The sequence below is a fragment of the Notamacropus eugenii genome, chromosome 3 (genome assembly GCF_028372415.1).
Source record: "Notamacropus eugenii isolate mMacEug1 chromosome 3, mMacEug1.pri_v2, whole genome shotgun sequence".
Lineage (NCBI taxonomy): Eukaryota > Metazoa > Chordata > Mammalia > Diprotodontia > Macropodidae > Notamacropus > Notamacropus eugenii.
In genome coordinates this window covers 468,740,214-468,759,211 of record NC_092874.1, presented here as the reverse complement: position 1 = coordinate 468,759,211, position 18,998 = coordinate 468,740,214, and the positions used below count along the sequence as shown (strand labels likewise).

Below are 18,998 nucleotides of genomic sequence, written 5' to 3'. Positions count from 1 at the left end.
TTATGATAGTCATATGTTGACCTAACATAAACAGAAGGTCTGCTGTCTTACCTAGATGTATTTCTGGCAGCTGACAAAGAAATTCCCAATACTAATCAACCTTAACATAATAAAAACTACCTACATAAGTACTATTGGTGATTTACTTGGGGGAAAACAAGCTTATCAAAAAGAACTTAGAAAATAGGACTAGGGATCATGAAGTCCTGCCAAGAAAGTGGCAACAGGGGCACAGGTGGCATTTACATTCCAAATGCCTAATTTCTCAAGTTCCCTCCAATAAGGCCAATTTTGGCTTACTCATACCTGCTCATCCTGTGCTCCTGGTGTCTATACCATAGCATCCATTAAACAAAGGAAGTCCTGCTGTCATTTGATGGTAGAAAATAACCTATTGATTAAGAAGATGAATCTAAAAATGGGGTTTCAATGGTTGGGCCACGGATTAAAATCTAATATATTTGTCTGAAGTCATGTAAATCCAATCAAGAGCACTATGAAATGAAATGAGTTGAAGACTGACCAAGCATATGTTCCAAGTCAGATATCACAGGAAAATGAATACACAAGTAGATGGAACTAATAATTCAGAGATGATCTCTTATTGGGGATTGCAAAGTGGATTCTTCTTTATAAACTCTCTAGGGACTATGGTTTATTTTATTTTTTGTCTTTGTATCCTTGACATTTGACACAGTATCTGGCATATAGAAGTTACTTAATAAATACTTGCTGATTGACTGAACAATGCTTAGACCAAATGGCCTCGAAGGACCCGACTCCAATACTAAAAACTTCTGATTTGATAGAATCTTTTGATATTAACCTAATTTCCCTTTTCTTCTATAGACACTATTTATCCATTTTACTTAGAACATTTGAACATGGAATCAAGGGCTAGAAGGAAACTTAGAAGCCATTTGGTCCAATCTCTTCATTTAAAAGAATAGGAAACAGAGAAATTCAGTTAGTTACTTGATACTACACAGGGATTTAATGAAAGAACGGGATTTTAATCCTAGATCCTCATTCAAAATCCACTTCTGCTGCCACTGTACCTTAGATGTACCTCATTGTGGGGTAGGGGGAAGTTCATGGATCTACTAACATGCTGTACGAACTTCATCTAGCTTTTCATCTGTGTGAGCCTAGTTTCCTCTTATATATAAAACAGACTTTGAAAAGTGATGATTTTAATGTCCCTTGTAGTTCTAACATGCAGTGACCATACACTACTCTTTCTTCCATGTCTCAGTATATCTAGCCCATTACTCATTCTTTCTCCTTTCCCTCTTGTCTGAGAAAGAGAGAAAATCTTATTTTCCAAGACTAATGCTTTTCCAAGAAAAGGGGGGGGGGGGTCTAAGAGACTGATTAGAATGTACAAAGAGCTCGTTTACCATCTGGAATTTTTTAAAGACACTGTAGAACATGAAGAAAAATTACCTGCAAAGGTAGGTAATTATAAATGATGACAAAGTAATGGCACAGTCGTGCAAGAATAATTTCAAAACTCCAAGTTATCTGAAGTGGAAATGAATTCTAAGGACATGAAAAAAGAGCTTTAAAAAGTTGGAATCAAGTGGATACTTTCTAACACTAAATACAATAACAGCAAATTTCATTTTGAGAAAGAAAAGATTGAGAATCACCAAGAAAATAATGAAAAAGTAAGAATGAAAGGGTAGTGGTACTAACAATTTCAAATTACATTACAAAGAAGGTATCATCCACACAGTTTGGTATTGATTAAAAATAGAAATGTAGATAAATGAAATAGACTAGGTAAAAATAATTAGAAAGAATTTAACTCAGTAACTGTTTTTGATAAGTCTGAGAATATAAACTCTGTGGTGAAGAGGCCACCCGTTAATGAAAATGGCTGGGAAAACTGGGCAGCAACATGGAAGAAATTAGATTTAGACCAACATACTACAGAAGATGTCAAAATAAATGCAAAATGAATATTGAAGTTCAGACTATTTAAAATGTGAAGATAATCCAAAAAATGCTTTTTACACACCTAAGGCAAAGAGGATAATTTGTAATCAAAACAGGGTCAGAGGCAAACACAAAAAAAATAAAATAAATGATTTTCATAAAATGAAACTGAACATTTTTTTAATTAATTAAATCAATGCAACTAGACTACGAAATAGAGCGGTTGAATGGGGGAAATCTGATAAGTGTCTGATATTTAAGCTACAGAGAGTAAATTAAAATAATTTTGCTGAAGTATAAATGGTTAAAGCATATGAATAAATTTTAAGAGATAAAATGGAAACTATTAACAAACATGCTCCAAATCACAACAATAAGATAAATACACATCAAAACAATTATAGATTTCACTTTACATCCAGAAAATTTACAGAAATAATAAAAGGTGGAAATAGCTGATGTTGGAAGGACCATACAAGATAGCACACTAATACACTTTTAGGAGACCTGTGCATTTACCCAACCATCTTAGAATGCACGTTGGAGTTATGCTCAAAAAGAGACCAAACCATCAATGATCTTTGACACAGGGCTTCTGCTGCTAGGCGTGTGTGTATACATATCAGAAACAGATCAAAGGATTTCCTATATGACAAAGATATTCAGAGCAGCACTTATTCTGGTAAGGAAAAACTGGATACAAAGTAAGGTTGGGGAATGACTAAGTCAATTATGGTGCATGAACATAATAATAGGATTTTACTATATTGTAAGAAACATTTAATGTGAAAAATTCAGAGATATATGAGGAAATTTCTATGAATTGATTCAAAGTAAAGTAATCAAAGTCAGGAAAATAATATACATGACTACCAAAAAAAGTAAATGAGAAGCAAAACAACCACAAAACTGAATTGTTTTTAATTGCAGTGACCAAATCGCCTCAAAAATGAGATGACAAAAATGCATCTTTCCCTCCTTTGTGTTTAGAGGAGAACTATTCACGTGGAACCTTCCTTACACTATTAGACTCTGTTGATATATTTGGGTTACTTGTCTGAATTGATTTTTTTTTCTCTTTCTTTTTTAGTCTTTGTTACAAAGCATAGCTCATCGGGTGGGGGAGGGGACATGTTCAAAAATGAAGGTAATGTAAAAGTAGATTATATCAACAGAAAATTTGTTTAATATAATATAAATTAAATTGGGGACAAAGTGGGACCAAATAAAGGAATGGACCCATCAATATTAAGGGGAAATGGGAAGATGATACAAAGCAGAGAAAGGGGCATGGGGTGGGTAAAAGTAAAGAGGAAGGAAGCTTTCCTGAACAGGAATATTCAGAGCTCCAGGATCCCAAGGTACATCAAGTCAACAAGCATTTTGGCCAACTATGTGACAGATGCTGTGAAATACCCTAGAATAACTCATGGCCATTGATGCACACAAATGCATCTGACCACTTATTACTTATGTGTTTTTCCTTCAGATTCTTTTACAGGTGTCATCAACATAATGACAGATATTATTTGGCGATTCACAGGGGATTTCATGGCACCAGATTTGGTCTGCCGAGTGATTCGCTACTTACAGGTATATAAATAAGTCAAATTGAGAGATTAAATTTGTGTTCTGCATGTTCAAATGCTCACCAGGAGATCTGTGAAAGGGAATTTAGATGTATCACTACAATTCATCAAAGCATTTCTATGAATTCACAAAATTGTCATTCTAACTAAAGGACTTGTACTTTGGATACATACTGATGTGGTAGAACAAGAGATTCACAGAATCACAGATCAGGATTGAAATAGACATCAGAACACCATCTCTTGCCACTGCTACCATACAGAAAAATATATGTACGCTTGTATGTATGTATATTGTGTATAGGTATGCATATATGCACACATTTATATACACACAAATATACATTATATCTACACTTATAAAATTAACATAGCTGTATTTGCATATCAATATCTATTATACATATATGTGTGTCTATATGCACATACATACACATACCCCTAAACTTACATACACACATAGGTGTAGATCTGTAAATACATAATGTAAAGTTTATATTATTCAGAATAATGATAGTATATATAGTTACATAATACATTTAATATATCATACAATGTTCATATATGGCACATACATATAAACATTAAGTTTATATTATATATACAACTATATACATATATATGGATTACTAACTATATGTTCATTGCACCTGTAGGTATGTATATATAGCATATGTAATGTATATGTATGAATGCATGTGTGTGTATATATAGAGAGAGAGATATATACATACACATGTATGTATATACATATATAAAAATCCTCCCCTATATAATATAAGCTCCTTGAGAGCAGGGTTCATCTTTTGTTTACATAATTTCCATGCCCAGTGTTTAGCAAAGTAATCAAATAATCAATCAATAAACATTTATTAAGCACCTACTATGCTCCAGACACCGTGCTAAGCACTGGGTACTTTAACAGCACTTTGAAAATGCTGTTTTCTTCTTTCTCGTTTATTTACTCATGAGCATGAATACCCAACATTGCTGACAAGGGATCCTCCAGCTTTTGCATGGAAATCTCCAACAAGGGAGGGATGGGGGGCCACTGCCTCACAGTTCAGGACCTTTCCTTTAAAATAACATATGAAATCAAATTTGGTTAGGCAACTGGAAAGAATGATATTACAAGGGTCCATGAACTGGCATTGGCTGCAGGACCCTGTTGCATCGCCAATATAGAGTTCCATGTTATAGTTCAAGGGCATAAAGGTGCACCAGGGCTTGCATCCAGAAAGCAGAAGAGATTTATGGAAAAAGACCAGAGTGCATACCAGGAGAGCAGTGACCACCCATCTTCCAAGATCAAACCACCTTAGAAGCACTGAAAACTTGCAGCCAGAGGGCCTAAAGACAACAATGTAAAAACAGCTACATGTAAAACATGAGAGAAAAATACAAATTGGAAACAAGCCCAACAAGAATTATTGGATGAGCAAAAGAAAAATACTATGGTCATAGAGGAATAATGGGAAAGAAATGAGAGCAGCACAAAAACAAATTATGAAAAGGGAATTAACAGCTTGGTAAAAGAGAAACAAAAAAAACTAAAGAAAATGATATCTTTAAAAGCAGAATTAACAAAATGGGAAAAGAGGTACAAAGATTCGTTTAAGACAGAATTTCTTAAAAATTAGAATTGGGCAAGTGGAAATTAATGACTCCATGAGACATTAAGGAATAATAAAACCAAGTCAAAAGAATGAGAAAGTAGAAGAAAAGGTGAAACATCACACCAGAAAAAGAACTGCCTGGAAAAATAGAATGAGGAGAAATAATTTAGGAATTATTGGATTACCTGAAAGTCACAAAAAAGACTAAACATCATATTTCAAGAAGTTAGCAGGAAAAAGTGCCCCAATATTTTGGAACCAGAGGTTAAAAGAGAAATTGAAAGAAAACACTGATCAGTTCCTGAAACAGATTCCAAAATGAAACCTCCCAGGAATATTATGGACAAATTCCAGTCAAGGAGAAAATACTGTAACAGCTAGAAAGAAGGCTTTCAGATAACAGGGAGACAAAGTCAAGATCACTCAAGATTTAGCAGTTTCAACAATAACGAAGCAATGGGTTTGAAGTATGATATTTTGGAAGGTTTACAAATAATTAGGATTACAAATTATAATAACCTGCCCAGCAAAAGAGTGTAATCCTTCAGGGGGTTGGATATTTAATGAAATAGAACTTTCAAACTTTAGTGATAAAAAAGACCAAAGCTGGAAAGAAATTTTGAAACCAAATACGAAACTCAACAGAAGCATAAAGAGGGAAGCAAGAAAAAGAAATTATAATGGACTTAATAAGGTTAAACTGTTTACACTCATACAGAAAGATGATACCTATAACTCAAAAGCTTTATCATTATTAGAGCAACTAAAAATAATCTACATAGAGAGTACTGGTTTAAGTCAGTTATGTTGGGATGATCTCAAAAAGATGAAGGGATGAGAAAGAATTATGCACTAGGAGAAGGAGGAGAGGGAAGAATGGAGAAGTTTATCTATCTCACATAAAAGAAGTACACAAGTTTTTACATTGGAGGGGGAAATGGGCCAGTGATCTTGAGCACTATTTGAACCTCACTCTCAGAAACTGATTCAAAGAGGGAAGAATGTGTGTACACACACACACACACACACACACACACACACGGAGTCAACTGAGTTATAGAAATCTGTCTTAACCAACAGAAAAGGAGGGAAAGGGCACACGAGAAGGTAGGAGCATTAAAAAAATGACAGTGATCACAAGCAAAACAGACTTTAAGGAGGTACAGGAGCAGGGGAGATAAGCTGAAAAAAATGGGATGGAGGGTAATGCACCATTAGTAGTCTTAACTGGAAATGGGAATGGGATGAATTCACCTATAAAACAGAAGCAGATAGAAGAATGAATTTAAAAAATGAAATCTAATAATATATTTTTTTTACAAAATGCACTTGAAATAGAGAAATATACAAAGTAAAAAATAAGAGGCTGGAGCAAAATCTACTTCAGCTGAACTTAAAAAAAAGCAGAGGTAGCAACCATGACATCAGACAAAGATAAAGAAAAAATAGACCTAATTAAAAGAGATAAGCAAGGGAACTACATTTTGCTTAAACCTAACATAGACAATGAAGTAATATTAGTACTAAATATATATGCACCAAATAGCACAGTATAGAAATTCTTAAAGAAAATGTTAAATGAGTTGCAGGAGGAAATACTAAGATTATACAAGTAGGGGATACATCACTAGACTAGAAGATAACATTAACAAAAACAGCTGGCACTCCTAGAGTCTCAGTGCAAGGGCGTTGTGTGTCTCCAACAAGATCATGGATGTAAAGCACTCTGTAAACCTTAAATAGCTTCCCATCCATGATCTTGTTTGAAACACGTAACAACTCTGCATATCAACTATGTAATCATGCCCAAGTCATTTGATCTCTCAGTTCCCCCATGAAGTTACTGAGTCTAGAAGCTGAAGAGCAGTTGCTGATGTGCATCAGTAGAAGGGGCTGCCTCATCTGTCATTCTCTGTACCATCATAAGCACAGGGTCACAAGTCTGGTTAAAATAATAATCAAAGCCTTGACTTCACTGTGATAATTCACAAGAATATTAGCTTCATCTGTGAAAGTCACTTGCAGTTCAATGTGTCCTATAGATACAGAAATCAATAAAAAGAAGCGACTTTGTAGGGACCCATGAGAAATAATCACCCAGAAATGCTAGGACAAATGTCACTACCCACCCAGCTCTGTGTCCTGATACATAGATAGCATCCATCCCAGCTCTTGCAGTGCATGGCATCTGGAGTGATGCCCATTCTACCCCAAGGTGATATAAGCTTCCAATCAGCACCAGACATGGCTACTTTTTGCCAGGTAGCTTTCCTTCCACCTTGAACATTGAAACATTCCATCCCCTTTTCTGTCTTCAGGTGGTGCTTCTATATGCCTCAACCTATGTCCTGGTGTCCCTCAGCATTGACAGGTACCATGCCATCGTTCACCCTCTGAAGATTCTTCAAGGAGGTGAGTTGGTCTGTTGCTGCTAAAACGTGGCCAATGGAACGAGTCACTGGGCACTATTGAGAGGGGAGAAAATACAGCAAGACGGGAAAGAATGGTGTATTTTAAGTTTAGGAACCTGGATTTATATCTGAACTTTGCTCTTTCTTCCCTGTGTGATGCTCCCAAAGACAAACCATTTTCCCTTTGGGGTCTCAGTTTATCTTTATGTAAAATGAGGAGGTTAGACTTAGATTATCCCTTAGGTGATTTTCAGCTCTCATGGATACTATGATGAAATTTTTGACTGAGTTATTTTGGGACTCCCCTTCCCCCAAAAAATGAATCTATAGCCAAAGGGATACATAAACTGAGCCCATGTGAAAATGGGCACAGGATGGGGAGAAGAGGAGGAGACCAATATCTTGATAGGGACTGAAGTTAAAGGTTAAAACTCAAGATTTAGACCCAGTCATCCAACAGAGGTACAGAAGACATCTTCCTCAACAAAACAATTGGTTAGGTGGATCAAAAGAGTAGATTCAACAGCTGTTAAACTGAGAATGATTGATTTTGAAGAACTCTTCCTGTTTTCTTAGCCTTACTCACCCTATTCAAGAAACAAGGATTGAGTATCCTCTCTAAGCCACTGAGCTCACTAAAGATTGTAGGAAGAACTAAGGCAAATAGAAGATAGTCCCGTACCTTTGAGCTATTTAGGAAAGCAGCACTAAGGTGAAAATGGTTTCAGAACATTTTCAGTGCAGTACACCAATACTGGCAAGTTGGTATGGTCCCAAGTGCTGATGAGATTTTGAATACAGGCTCATTAGAGGTAGGCAGAGTTAATCTTGGAGGGTTATTGAAAGAGGTCTCTTTAAACTTTTAAAGTGTCAAAGAATTAGCAGAGAATAAATGGAGAATTTTTAGGCACAAAGAATGTTATCTATGGGGACAACAATGTGGTCTAATGGGAAAAAGCATCATCTCTGAAGTCAGACTATTTTTAGTCAATTCCCATCTCTTACACTTAAAATTTGTATGACTTTGAGTGAATCACTCAACTTCTGTAGGCCTCAAATGTAAAATGAAAGAACTGGACTACATGGCTTCAGGGTTCCTTTCCGATTATATATGAAAGACTCCTTCATAGAAAGAGCCATCGAAGGGGAATAGTTAATTACATGCAATGTAAAAACAGCTAACCCTTGTATAGAGCTTTAAAGTTTGCAAAGAACTTGACATAATTTCATTTGAGTCTCCCTGAAACCCTATGAAATAGGCTCCACCGAAAAAGTAGGGAAAGGGACTAGATTTGGAATTCAGACTTGAGGTTGTCCTTTGGTTGGCGCTCACCCTTGTTACATGGCCAACTTATCTTCTTTCCAAGCAAGCCTTTGGAAAATGACATCCCACTATCTCCATGAATCTGAGCATGAATCTGATTTCTCCTCTGGAACTCAGTTTCCTCATCTGTAAAATGAGGGGGTTTGCCTAAAGGACCTTGACATTTCCTTCTATACTCTATAAGGAAACAGAAAATTCGATGAGTTAAATGACCTATAGCATCATATATTAGAACAAGAAGGGAATTCAGAGGTTATCTAGTCAAGCCCTCACATTGTATAGGCCATTGAGAGTACAGATTATAGAACTGAAAGAGATTAGAGGTCATCTAATCCAACACCATTATTATACAAAGGAGGAAAGTGAGGTCCAGGGAGTTTCAATGACTTGCCCATGTAACATTAGAGGCAAAATTTTAGGCCGGGTCTTCTAAAGCCCTATATATTCTGTCACATTGCCTCCTAAAAGATAGCAAGCAAAATGAAATACTAAATTCTAGAACATTTGACCTGGAAGAGACCTTGAAGATTATCAAGCCCAGTGCTGGCTATAATGTGAGATCTTTGTTGGAAGCTAATGGAGAATAAGTTGGAAATGCTGCTTTGGGGAATATTATTGATGGTGAGGTTGATCTTTTAGGAAATGTGGGGAGATAGGCATGGCTTTGAAGCTGGAACACAACACAGTCACTTAGATCCGACTTTCCCACATGATGTGACGATGACTTGATTAGATTTCGTAAAGGGTTTGAAGGTAAAAGTTCAGCAGAAGAGGCCAGTCATAACAAATCACCATACCTACAGACTACATACAATAGACATTAAACTCAACAAGACAAGTCATTTTAACATGTATCAATTAATTACTTACGGTGGGATAAACATAAGAGATGCTACATGAATTTCATGGAGTTGTGATCTTTTATGAGGGCTCTTCCTCAGTGATTTAGATATCCTGCTGTGTGCCACAACATTCATACATCTGTCCCCCTCTGATTGCTTCAAGGGGCCCACCCAGAATTCTAGGAGCCTTTCCTGAGTTCTCTTGACCTTCAAAGAAACCAATTCAACATCTAGAAGCATGCTGCAAAGGAAACAATGTAACATTTGGACTCAGAGGTTCTAGATTCAAATTTCAGGTCTACTATTTATGCCTGACATGATCTAAGGCAAGATCCTTCACCTCAATTTCTTCATTTGTAAAATACTTTGGACCAGATGATTTTTGGGGTCTCTTCCCACTCTAAAGCTATACCCCAATGATCCATCAGTGATGATCCCTTGTTCTCACTCAATGACCAGCCCACCTTCACTTTTGGTCAAATATTTCTTTATTGGCATCCTTTGATGAAATACTGCAAACACAAAGACAAAAAATGGCAAAGGCCCGCAAGGATCTTACATTTTAGATTTAGTTCCCTGTGTAGGTTTCAATTTACAAACTTCTTGTTTTCAGCATTTCTGACTTTTTGTAAGGAGAGGGGAAGGAGGACTGAAGCCAGTGATCCACATATTTCTCACTGACTAATTCTTTGGTTTCCTTAAACAGAAAAGCAGGCAAAAGTTCTGATTTTCATTGCCTGGAGCCTCTCTTTCCTGTTTTCCATTCCCACTCTGATCATCTTTGGGAAAAGGAAACTAGCCAACGGAGAAATACAATGCTGGGCTCTGTGGCCTGACGACTCCTACTGGATCCCATACATGACCATTGTAGCCTTCCTGGTGTACTTCATTCCCCTCATCATTATCAGGTAAGAATACTGTCCAGACCACCACAAACACTGCTGGCCATCTTCTCAGACATGGCTGACGTAGAGAAGAGAGGCCACCTGTCAGCATCATGCAGGGGGCTATGGGAAGTGCAGATGAAATCTAAGCCAGATTAGAGCAGGAACAATGAACATTACTAAAGCCATTTAATGTATCTTATCTTGTACATTTTTCATAGGAGATGATGAGCACACACTAAAGGCAGCAAATGTAGAAAGATGGGTACCATTTGCTGATCCAGACATTCCTTTGAGGTAGGCAGGAGGGGCTTAATGAAGAGGGATGGACTTGAGACTCACCTCAAATCTCATTTTCTCCAGGAGACCTTACCTACACCCTGCCCCTTGTGGTGGGAAGAACCCTTCCTCTGAGATTACCATCCATTAATACTACAGATAGATGGTAGATAGATAGATAGATAGATAGATAGATAGATAGATAGATAGATAGGTAGATAGATAGATAGTAGATAGTAGATAAATAGTAGATAGTAGGTAGGAAGATAGACAGACAGACAGACAGATAGGTAGATAGATGTACATACACGCATATACATATATACATACACACACACATAGGTCTTGTATATACGTAGTTATTTGTATGTTGTCTTTTCCTATACAAGCTACATTATTGGAGGGCAGGGACTATGTATTTACCTTTCTTTATTTGTATCCTCAGTACTTAGCACAGGACCTGGAACATAGTAAGTGATTATGCTTTCTTGTTGATTTTGAAGACTAGGTAAGATTTGGATTCAAAGTATGGTCAATAATGGTTTGATGCTAATTTGAAAGAAGATCTCTAGGGATATGCCCAGGGAATCTATGCTCAACTCTGAGATATTTATTGTCCTCATCCATGACTTAGGTAAAGGCACAAAAGTCACAATTACCAAGTTTTCAAATGACCTTAAGTCAGGAGGGAAGGTCAAAGGGAACTTGACAAGGTAGACCATTGGGCTGAATCTAAGATGAACTTTAACTTGGGTTCAAAGACATCAGTTTCCTAAGTACAAGGTCAAGAAGGCATGTTAGGCTCAGTCTTATGAAAAAAAGCTGTGGGTTTTAATGGGTTGTTTGCTCAACAGAATTCAGGGGTGTGGTCTGGCACTCCTAAATACTAATGAGATCATTCTGAGATACAGAGCTTTCGGAAATGGGCCAGTGATCATCCCATCATCACTGGCCCTGGTCAGACCTCAGCTGAAGAATTAGATTCAGTCCTAAGAGTCTCAGTTTAGGAAGGCCATTGGTAACCTAGAAAATAGCCAAAGGAAGGAAACTAGAAAGGCAAAGGCTCTTGGCCATGCCACACAAAGATCAATTGAAAGGAATTGAGGTATTTCTTCTGGAAAAGAGAAGACTCAGGAGAAAAAGGATAACTGTACGAATTTGAAGGGCTATCAATCTGAAAGTAAAATCAATCAATCACATTTATTAGGCATCTACAATGTGCCAAGCGCTGTACTAGACATTGGATAAACAAAGACAAAAATGGAATGGTCCCTATCCTCAAGCATACATTCTATTGGAGAAGAGAAAAAAAGATAGATAGATAGATAGATAGACAGACAGATAGATAGATATATGTGTGTTCGTCCTTCATTGCTGAAGAAGACCATGCCATTGGAGAAATATTGACATAACTCGCACTTGACTTTGTTTTTTGAGTGAGGGCGGGCTGTGCAGATCACCAGCCTCACTTCTCCTCCAGAGTCATCTAAATCCAGTGACCAGCTATTCATCAGGATGACTGGAGAAGACCCAGGATAAGGCAATTGGGGTTAAGTGACTTGCCCAAGGTCATACAGCTAGTGTGTGTCAAGTGTCTGAGGTGAGATTTGAACCCAGGTTCTCCTGACTCCTGTATTGGTGCTCTATCCACTGCACCACCTAGCTGCCCCAGATAGATTAGATAGATAGATATAGATGATAATGTGTATATTATATATGTACTTATGTGTGTATCTACATACACGTGTTGTGGATTTCTGTGTATGAAGAATATATTTATAATAAATATATTGCTGAGAGGTCACTAACATATTCTTGGATCAGGAAAGGCTTCCAGTAGTTGAAGCTTGAGTTGAATTTTAAAGCAAATAAAGATTCTACTGGGTGGAGAATGGAATAAGCATTTATACAATGCCTGCTGTGTACCAGGCACTATGCAGTGCTTTTACAAATATTATCTCACTCGATCCTCACAACAACTCTGGGAGACAGGTTCAGTTCTTAGCCCCATTTTATAGTTCTGGAAACTGAGGTAAATAGAAGTTGAATAATTTGCCTAGAGTCACACAGCTAGAGTGTGACTGAGACAAGGTTTGAACTCAGGACATCCTAAGTACTGGTGCATGCCTTCTTTGCTGCACCACCAACAGCCTATAGGGCAGGAGGAAATGTATTCTAGGCACTGAGGACATCCAGTTCAAAGCCACAGATATGGGAGAGGAATACTATACATGAGGAAGAGAAAGAGGCAAGAAATGTCTAATAAGTCTGGACCAGTGGGTTGTGGTTAAGCTGTAAGGGGTTTTAAAAGTCAAATGGAAGACTTTATTTTTACAAATGTGTTTTGTCCTAGAAGAAACATGGAGGTACTGAGGTTTCCTAAGCAAAAGAGGGAATGACATGATCAGATCTACATGTAATGAAAATCACTTTGGTATCTGTACAGAAGATGGATAGGAATAAGGAGAGCCTCGAAGCAAGGAGACCAATTAGGAAGGAAGCTACTGAAATAGTCTGAGCAGGAACTAAAGAGGATCTGAACTAAGGCGGTAGGGGTGTGAGAAGAAAAAAGAGGATGGGTGGCAAGTATTAGGCTGGTTCTATCTGACCCTAGGAGAGACACGAACTGTAAAAGTGGGTGGAAGTTAGGAAAGGGGAATTTAGGTTTAATGTCAGGAAAAATTTCCTAACAATCCAACCTGTACAAAAACTGAAGGAGTTTTCTTGAAGAAACTGTTGGGAGTCTTTAATCAAATGCTGGGTGACCACTTGTCGTGGGTGTTGCAGTGGAGATCTGGGATGAGGGATACATTAAACTGGAAGGCTACTAAGCCTTCGGAAATCCTGTCATTCAATATGGATCAAAGAAGGGAGCACATCTTAGAAAACAGTTTTTCTAAATCATATAAAAATGTAAAAAGTATATAAATAGGAAAATGGAAATTATAGAAAACGTTTTTAAAATCAAGGCTGCTGGAGCAGAGTGTTGATAGGGAAGTGAGTAAGTTCTCCCAACTAGCATGAAGGGTATTCATCAGAGACTAGTGCAGCCTGTGAATCCTCAAAGCCTAGCATAGCTCTTAGCACTAATGGAAGCTTAAGAACTACTTTCTGCACATCACTGCCATACTTACTTTCCTAATCACCACCTGACTCCCTACTGAATCAATCTGTATCTGCCACTCTCAGTATTCTCTGAGGCTCCTACATCATCACTCACCTAGAAAGTCCTGCTCTGCTCAGGTAGTGTACTTTTAATGGTTCTTTCCCTCTGAATCCATTCATTAGCCAGCCTTTGTCTTCATTTCTGACAGTCAGTCCTGGCTCAGTACCCTGGACAGCAGCATTTCCATCTACCTCTCTACCATTGGACCCCTGCAACCAGCTGGGACTAGGATCAACTTTAATCCCAGGTTTAGGCAGGCTAGAGAGGGCTGGCAGGGGCTCCCCTGGCCACAGCCCAAGCTTAGGGAATAACTGTCAACATTTTAGCTGCCTTACATCTTGCCAGCTTTGCTGAGCATAATTTACCATTGAGCAGATGTTGTGCTTTGGTTCAGGAGAAGGTGTGGGGAGCACTGGAGGAGGAGGGGGAATTGTCTTTGTTTTCAATATAGAAAACCTTTCATATGTGCTGCTCTTGATGGCTTGAGAGCATTTCTGAAAGGTAAGAGAAGGCTTGGGACCTTGAGTCAAGTAGGAAACAGGGGCAGCAATGCCAGGGTTTGGTTTGTCTAATCGTTCTCCTCTTCATCCTCTTAAAAGTCACAGAAAAAACTATATATACATATATATGTATGTATGTATATATATACATACATATTCATACACACATATATGTGTACATGTCTATGTCTATATATCTATTTATATACACGTGTGTGTGTGTGGTGATGGTACTGGAATGAGGGGAGACAAGTCAGAAGAGATAGATATATAGATGGATAGATATGAAGGAAATTGGCATTTCTTAAGCACCTACTGTATGGTGCCAGACACTGTGTTAAGGCTTTATAGATATTATCTCATTCAATCCTCACAACTCTGTGAGGTAAGTGCTGTTATGACGCCCATTTTAGAAATGGGAAAACAGGCCAAGATTGTCACTTACCCAGGATCATGCAACTAGCAAGTGTCTGAGGCAGGATTGGAACTTGAGTGTTCCTGACTCCAGGACTAACACTCCATTCACTTTGTTACAGAAAGAAAGAGGGAGAAAGGGAGGGAGGAAAGAAGGAAGGAAGGAAGAAAATATAATATAACTAGCATTCTTGTGAGGGCAGCCAGGGTGGATAGAGTGCTGGACCTGGAATCAGGAAGACCTGAGTTCAACTCTGACCTCAGACACTTTCTATGTGACCCTAGGCAAGTCACTTAACTCTGTTTGCCTCAGTTTCCCCATTTGTAAAATGAGCTGGAGAAGGAAATGGAAAATCACTCCATTATCTTTGCCTTAAAATTTCCAAAGCCAAACCACAAAGAATTGGACACAATTGAAACAACTGAACAAAAAATTACATAGCACTTCAAAGTTTTCAAAATACTTTACAAATATTATTCCATTTTATCCTCACAACAATCCTGGGAAGTAGATGCTGCTACTGTCCCCCATATTACAGATGAGAAAACTGAGACAGATAGAGGCTAACAATCAGTCTTTTTTCAGTCATTCCTATCACATGCCAGGCACCATGCTGGCCATCGGGGGCACAAAGAGAAAAGTGAAATGATAGTCCCTACCCTCAAGGAGCTCACAGTCCTCAGGAGCAGACTGACACTGACAGGTCCATCTATGTCTACACAACAACAGCATAAGAACATTGTGAAGGGGAGGCCCTGGCATCTGCAAGATCAGGAAACAATTGGTGTCCATGTGATTGATGGTGGGACAGGAATTTTGTATGTATGCACACTCATGTGCATGCACACACACACACACACACACACACACACAATTTAAATCCCCAGTCTGGTTTGGAAAATCATTTTTTGTTTGGTCTGCTTGGTGCTGTCCTCTGTCTGCTGCCCTGCTCTCCCTCCCTCCCACCCTCCCTAATCTTAGCTCTCATTTAATACAACACAGTCTGGTTTGGTTTGGCTTGGGTTTTTTTTTTTTTCTGAAATCACAAATTGATGTCATCTGACAAGCTTGCTTTCCTTTTCCCTCTTATTAATTCTCAATTGTTGGCCCAAGGTGCCTCATGCCTCGGCTGCTGCCTCCCCAGGATCCAAGCTATGGGAGAACGAGAAATCAATTAGGTACCAAGAAAACAGCCAAGACTGAAGTCAAGCAATTACACCAGGTACTCACTCCAGAAGTAATTAAAGAGCTCTGCCAAGGAGATTCAGGAGAGACTGGGGGATGATGGTGACCCAGAAAAACAACTAATCACCATTATTGCGCATGAATGGACACAGCGCACGTGGGACCAGCTGCTTAGTTTCCCCTGGGGAGCCAGGAAGTGATCAATCAAAAAGTTTGCTGAAAATAGCTCCATAGCACCGGGCCCAATTCTAACTTCTATGGATGGAGCTACTTTCTAGACAAAAACCATACACTCCTCCACAGGGGACTGGGATTGCATGAGTCCTCTTACTACACAAATGATCACCAAACCCTGCCAGTTGGTCTCTACCTCCTGAAGGATTCCAGGATCACAGATTTCAGGCCAGAAGGGACTTTGGAAAGTATGGAGTCGGACTGCACAGCAGGATTTCAACCCAGGATCTACAATGCAGAATCCAGGGCTCTTTCTACCCACATCTTCACCAGATTCATTTTTTTTTTCACTAGAGCAACTAAAAAGTATCTCCACCAAAGTTATCCTCTGATGGCCAACCCCTTGGTGGCAGGGAGGGCACCAGTTGCTTTCCAGGGCTTTAACAGTGGGATGCAAGCTGTGACTTATTCTGCAATCAGAGAAGGCTTAAATTCAGGGCCCATCATGGGCCTCTTCTGAGGACTAGTCAGCGAAAGGTGCAGAGATGTTTCCACCTTCAATGTGGTCACTGGGGAAGGAAGCACCAGTGGACCACAATCTTCAGCAGAGGGCTTAGCATCTGTCGCTTGGGGGAGGTTGGGGCAATGATGAAATCACTGTTTTTCTGGAGGCTCCAAGACTAAAGTCACCAAAAAGCATCAAAATGGCCTTACCACAACTCTACATAATTGTTAATGATGATATTAATAATAATACGTAGTATAATAATTAATATTAATAACTCATATAGTACTTCAAGGTTTTAAGGTTTGCAAAGGACTTTATACACATGGTCTCATTTGATCCTTTTTTTAATCTCATTTGATTTTTACAATGACCCTGGGGAATGGGTGCTATTACCATTTTACAGATGAGAAAACTAAGGTAGGCAGAGGTCAAGTGACTTGCCCAAGATTATACAGCTAATAAGTGTATGGAGCAAGTTTTAAACTCAAGTCTGCTAGACCCCAGGTCTAGCACTGTGTCCCCTGTTTTCAAAGCTGACACTGCTTTCAAATCCCTTGAGAAGATGCTAGCGGACTTTAAAATCCTTGGAAGATGGGAGAGAAGTAGAAGGAAGGAAGGAACAAGGAAGGATCTAATGAGATGCAATTGAGCACAAAGTACCTGGAAAAAACTTCTCCAACTTAGAGCACTACACAGATCTGAACTGTTAGGATGTTATAAAAGTATTGAATAAATGAATGAATGAATGAGAGAATGAGGGAATGAATGAATGAGCATTTAATGATTGCTTATTATGGGAACAATACTGTGCTAAGCCCTGGTGACAGAAAAAGGAGACAGTCCCTGCTCTAAAGCATCTCATATACCAACGAAGGAGTTAAAACATGAAGGAGTTTCAGCCTTGGAAAAGCCTCATGGTCCCTGGGGCACAACACCAAAGCAGATGGTCAGGCCTCTTCTTTAGTGACATTTGCACTGATAAAAACATCAGTTTCTGTAGTTGAAACACTGGAAGGTACCTTTGTCCATGAGAACATTCTTTGGGGGGTCTGCACTAGCTATGGCTGTGGTACCCAAAGGAGTTGCCAGGCTGCATCTCCACAAGGCTCTCACCCCAGCATGATGCCTGGAGGGGCCAGAAACAGAGTATTCTGGGAGATGCACTCCCAAGGCTCTTCAGTTAGTCAGCTGCTGGTGGTGCTGGTGGGGGTGAAGGAATGTTGTCCTCCCAAGAAATGACCCCTTCGAGGAACCTACTAAAGCATCTGTTCTGGAGGCAGGCAGGGTCAGGGGTCTAGAGGAAAAGACTATTTCTAAGGTTCTTGGGCTCAGAGTCCTGGAGGGTTTGCCATCAGAGTATGAGGGGACGTGATGACTGAAGTGGCGGCAGTAGTCTGACATGCCTGTCTCCTTTTCCCATCCAGCTGGGCTAACTTGCCTGCCCCCTAGGTGGCAGTTGCTAGTGATCCTTCTCTAAAGGACTTGGGGGGGGTGGGGAGGAAGGGGATAGTACACAAGTAGAATCGATCCTCTGAGTGGGGGAGGGGAGGATGCCTCTTCCAAGACTAATGAACTTAACAGTCAGTGGGTGGCAGTTGCCCAGCTGTTGCTGTTGATGGAGGCAAGGAAGGTGAGCCTCTTCTCCAAAGACCAGGTTACAGTGAGATTGTGAAGGGCGTTGTCCACTTCCTTCTTGTGTTCGAACTTCCTTGAATTGTTTGAGACATTTTGCAAAACCAAAGAAGGGCAGGCAAGTCCTGGCGGACTTGTGGCATCCACCTAAGTGAGGTGCACACCCACTTCTTTTATCATCAAATATTATGGACTTCTCTTTTTGTATTTTCTTCTCTTTTCCAAATGTCTTCCAGAAGCTGCGGAAGAAAGTGCGGCAGCACTTGTAGTTTTTGTTAGTGACTTCCCTTGCGTATGGCATCCATTTTCTCTTCATTTTGCTGCATCCCAGATCTAGGCCTGACTCTGAAAGGGTATGCATCTAGGAGCAGCAGGCCATGGCAAGGCAATTCTGATGGCACTGATCAGGGGCAGCCTTGGAAAATGGGGCAGAGCTGTGCCCAGGACCTGAGATTCAAGGCCCCAAGGGTCAGGTGGAAAGAAAACCATCTTGATAAGAAATGGATGGTGACCAAGTCTCAAAAGAAATCTT

General features: G+C 39.2%; 1 protein-coding gene across 3 annotated transcripts in view; it reads left to right on the top strand.

Annotated features, from left to right (window-relative positions):
• NPSR1 (neuropeptide S receptor 1) overlaps positions 1–18,998 on the top strand; it is a 153,321-nt gene that overhangs the window by 113,802 nt on the left and 20,521 nt on the right. For 2 of the 3 annotated variants that reach the window (XM_072598861.1, XM_072598862.1), the window contains exons 3-5: positions 3,431–3,534; positions 7,465–7,558; positions 10,430–10,631. In XM_072598861.1, coding sequence (XP_072454962.1) covers positions 3,431–3,534; positions 7,465–7,558; positions 10,430–10,631 — 400 coding nt within the window. The remainder of the gene's footprint in view (positions 1–3,430; positions 3,535–7,464; positions 7,559–10,429; positions 10,632–18,998) is intronic. The other variant, XM_072598863.1, reaches the window with a different exon arrangement.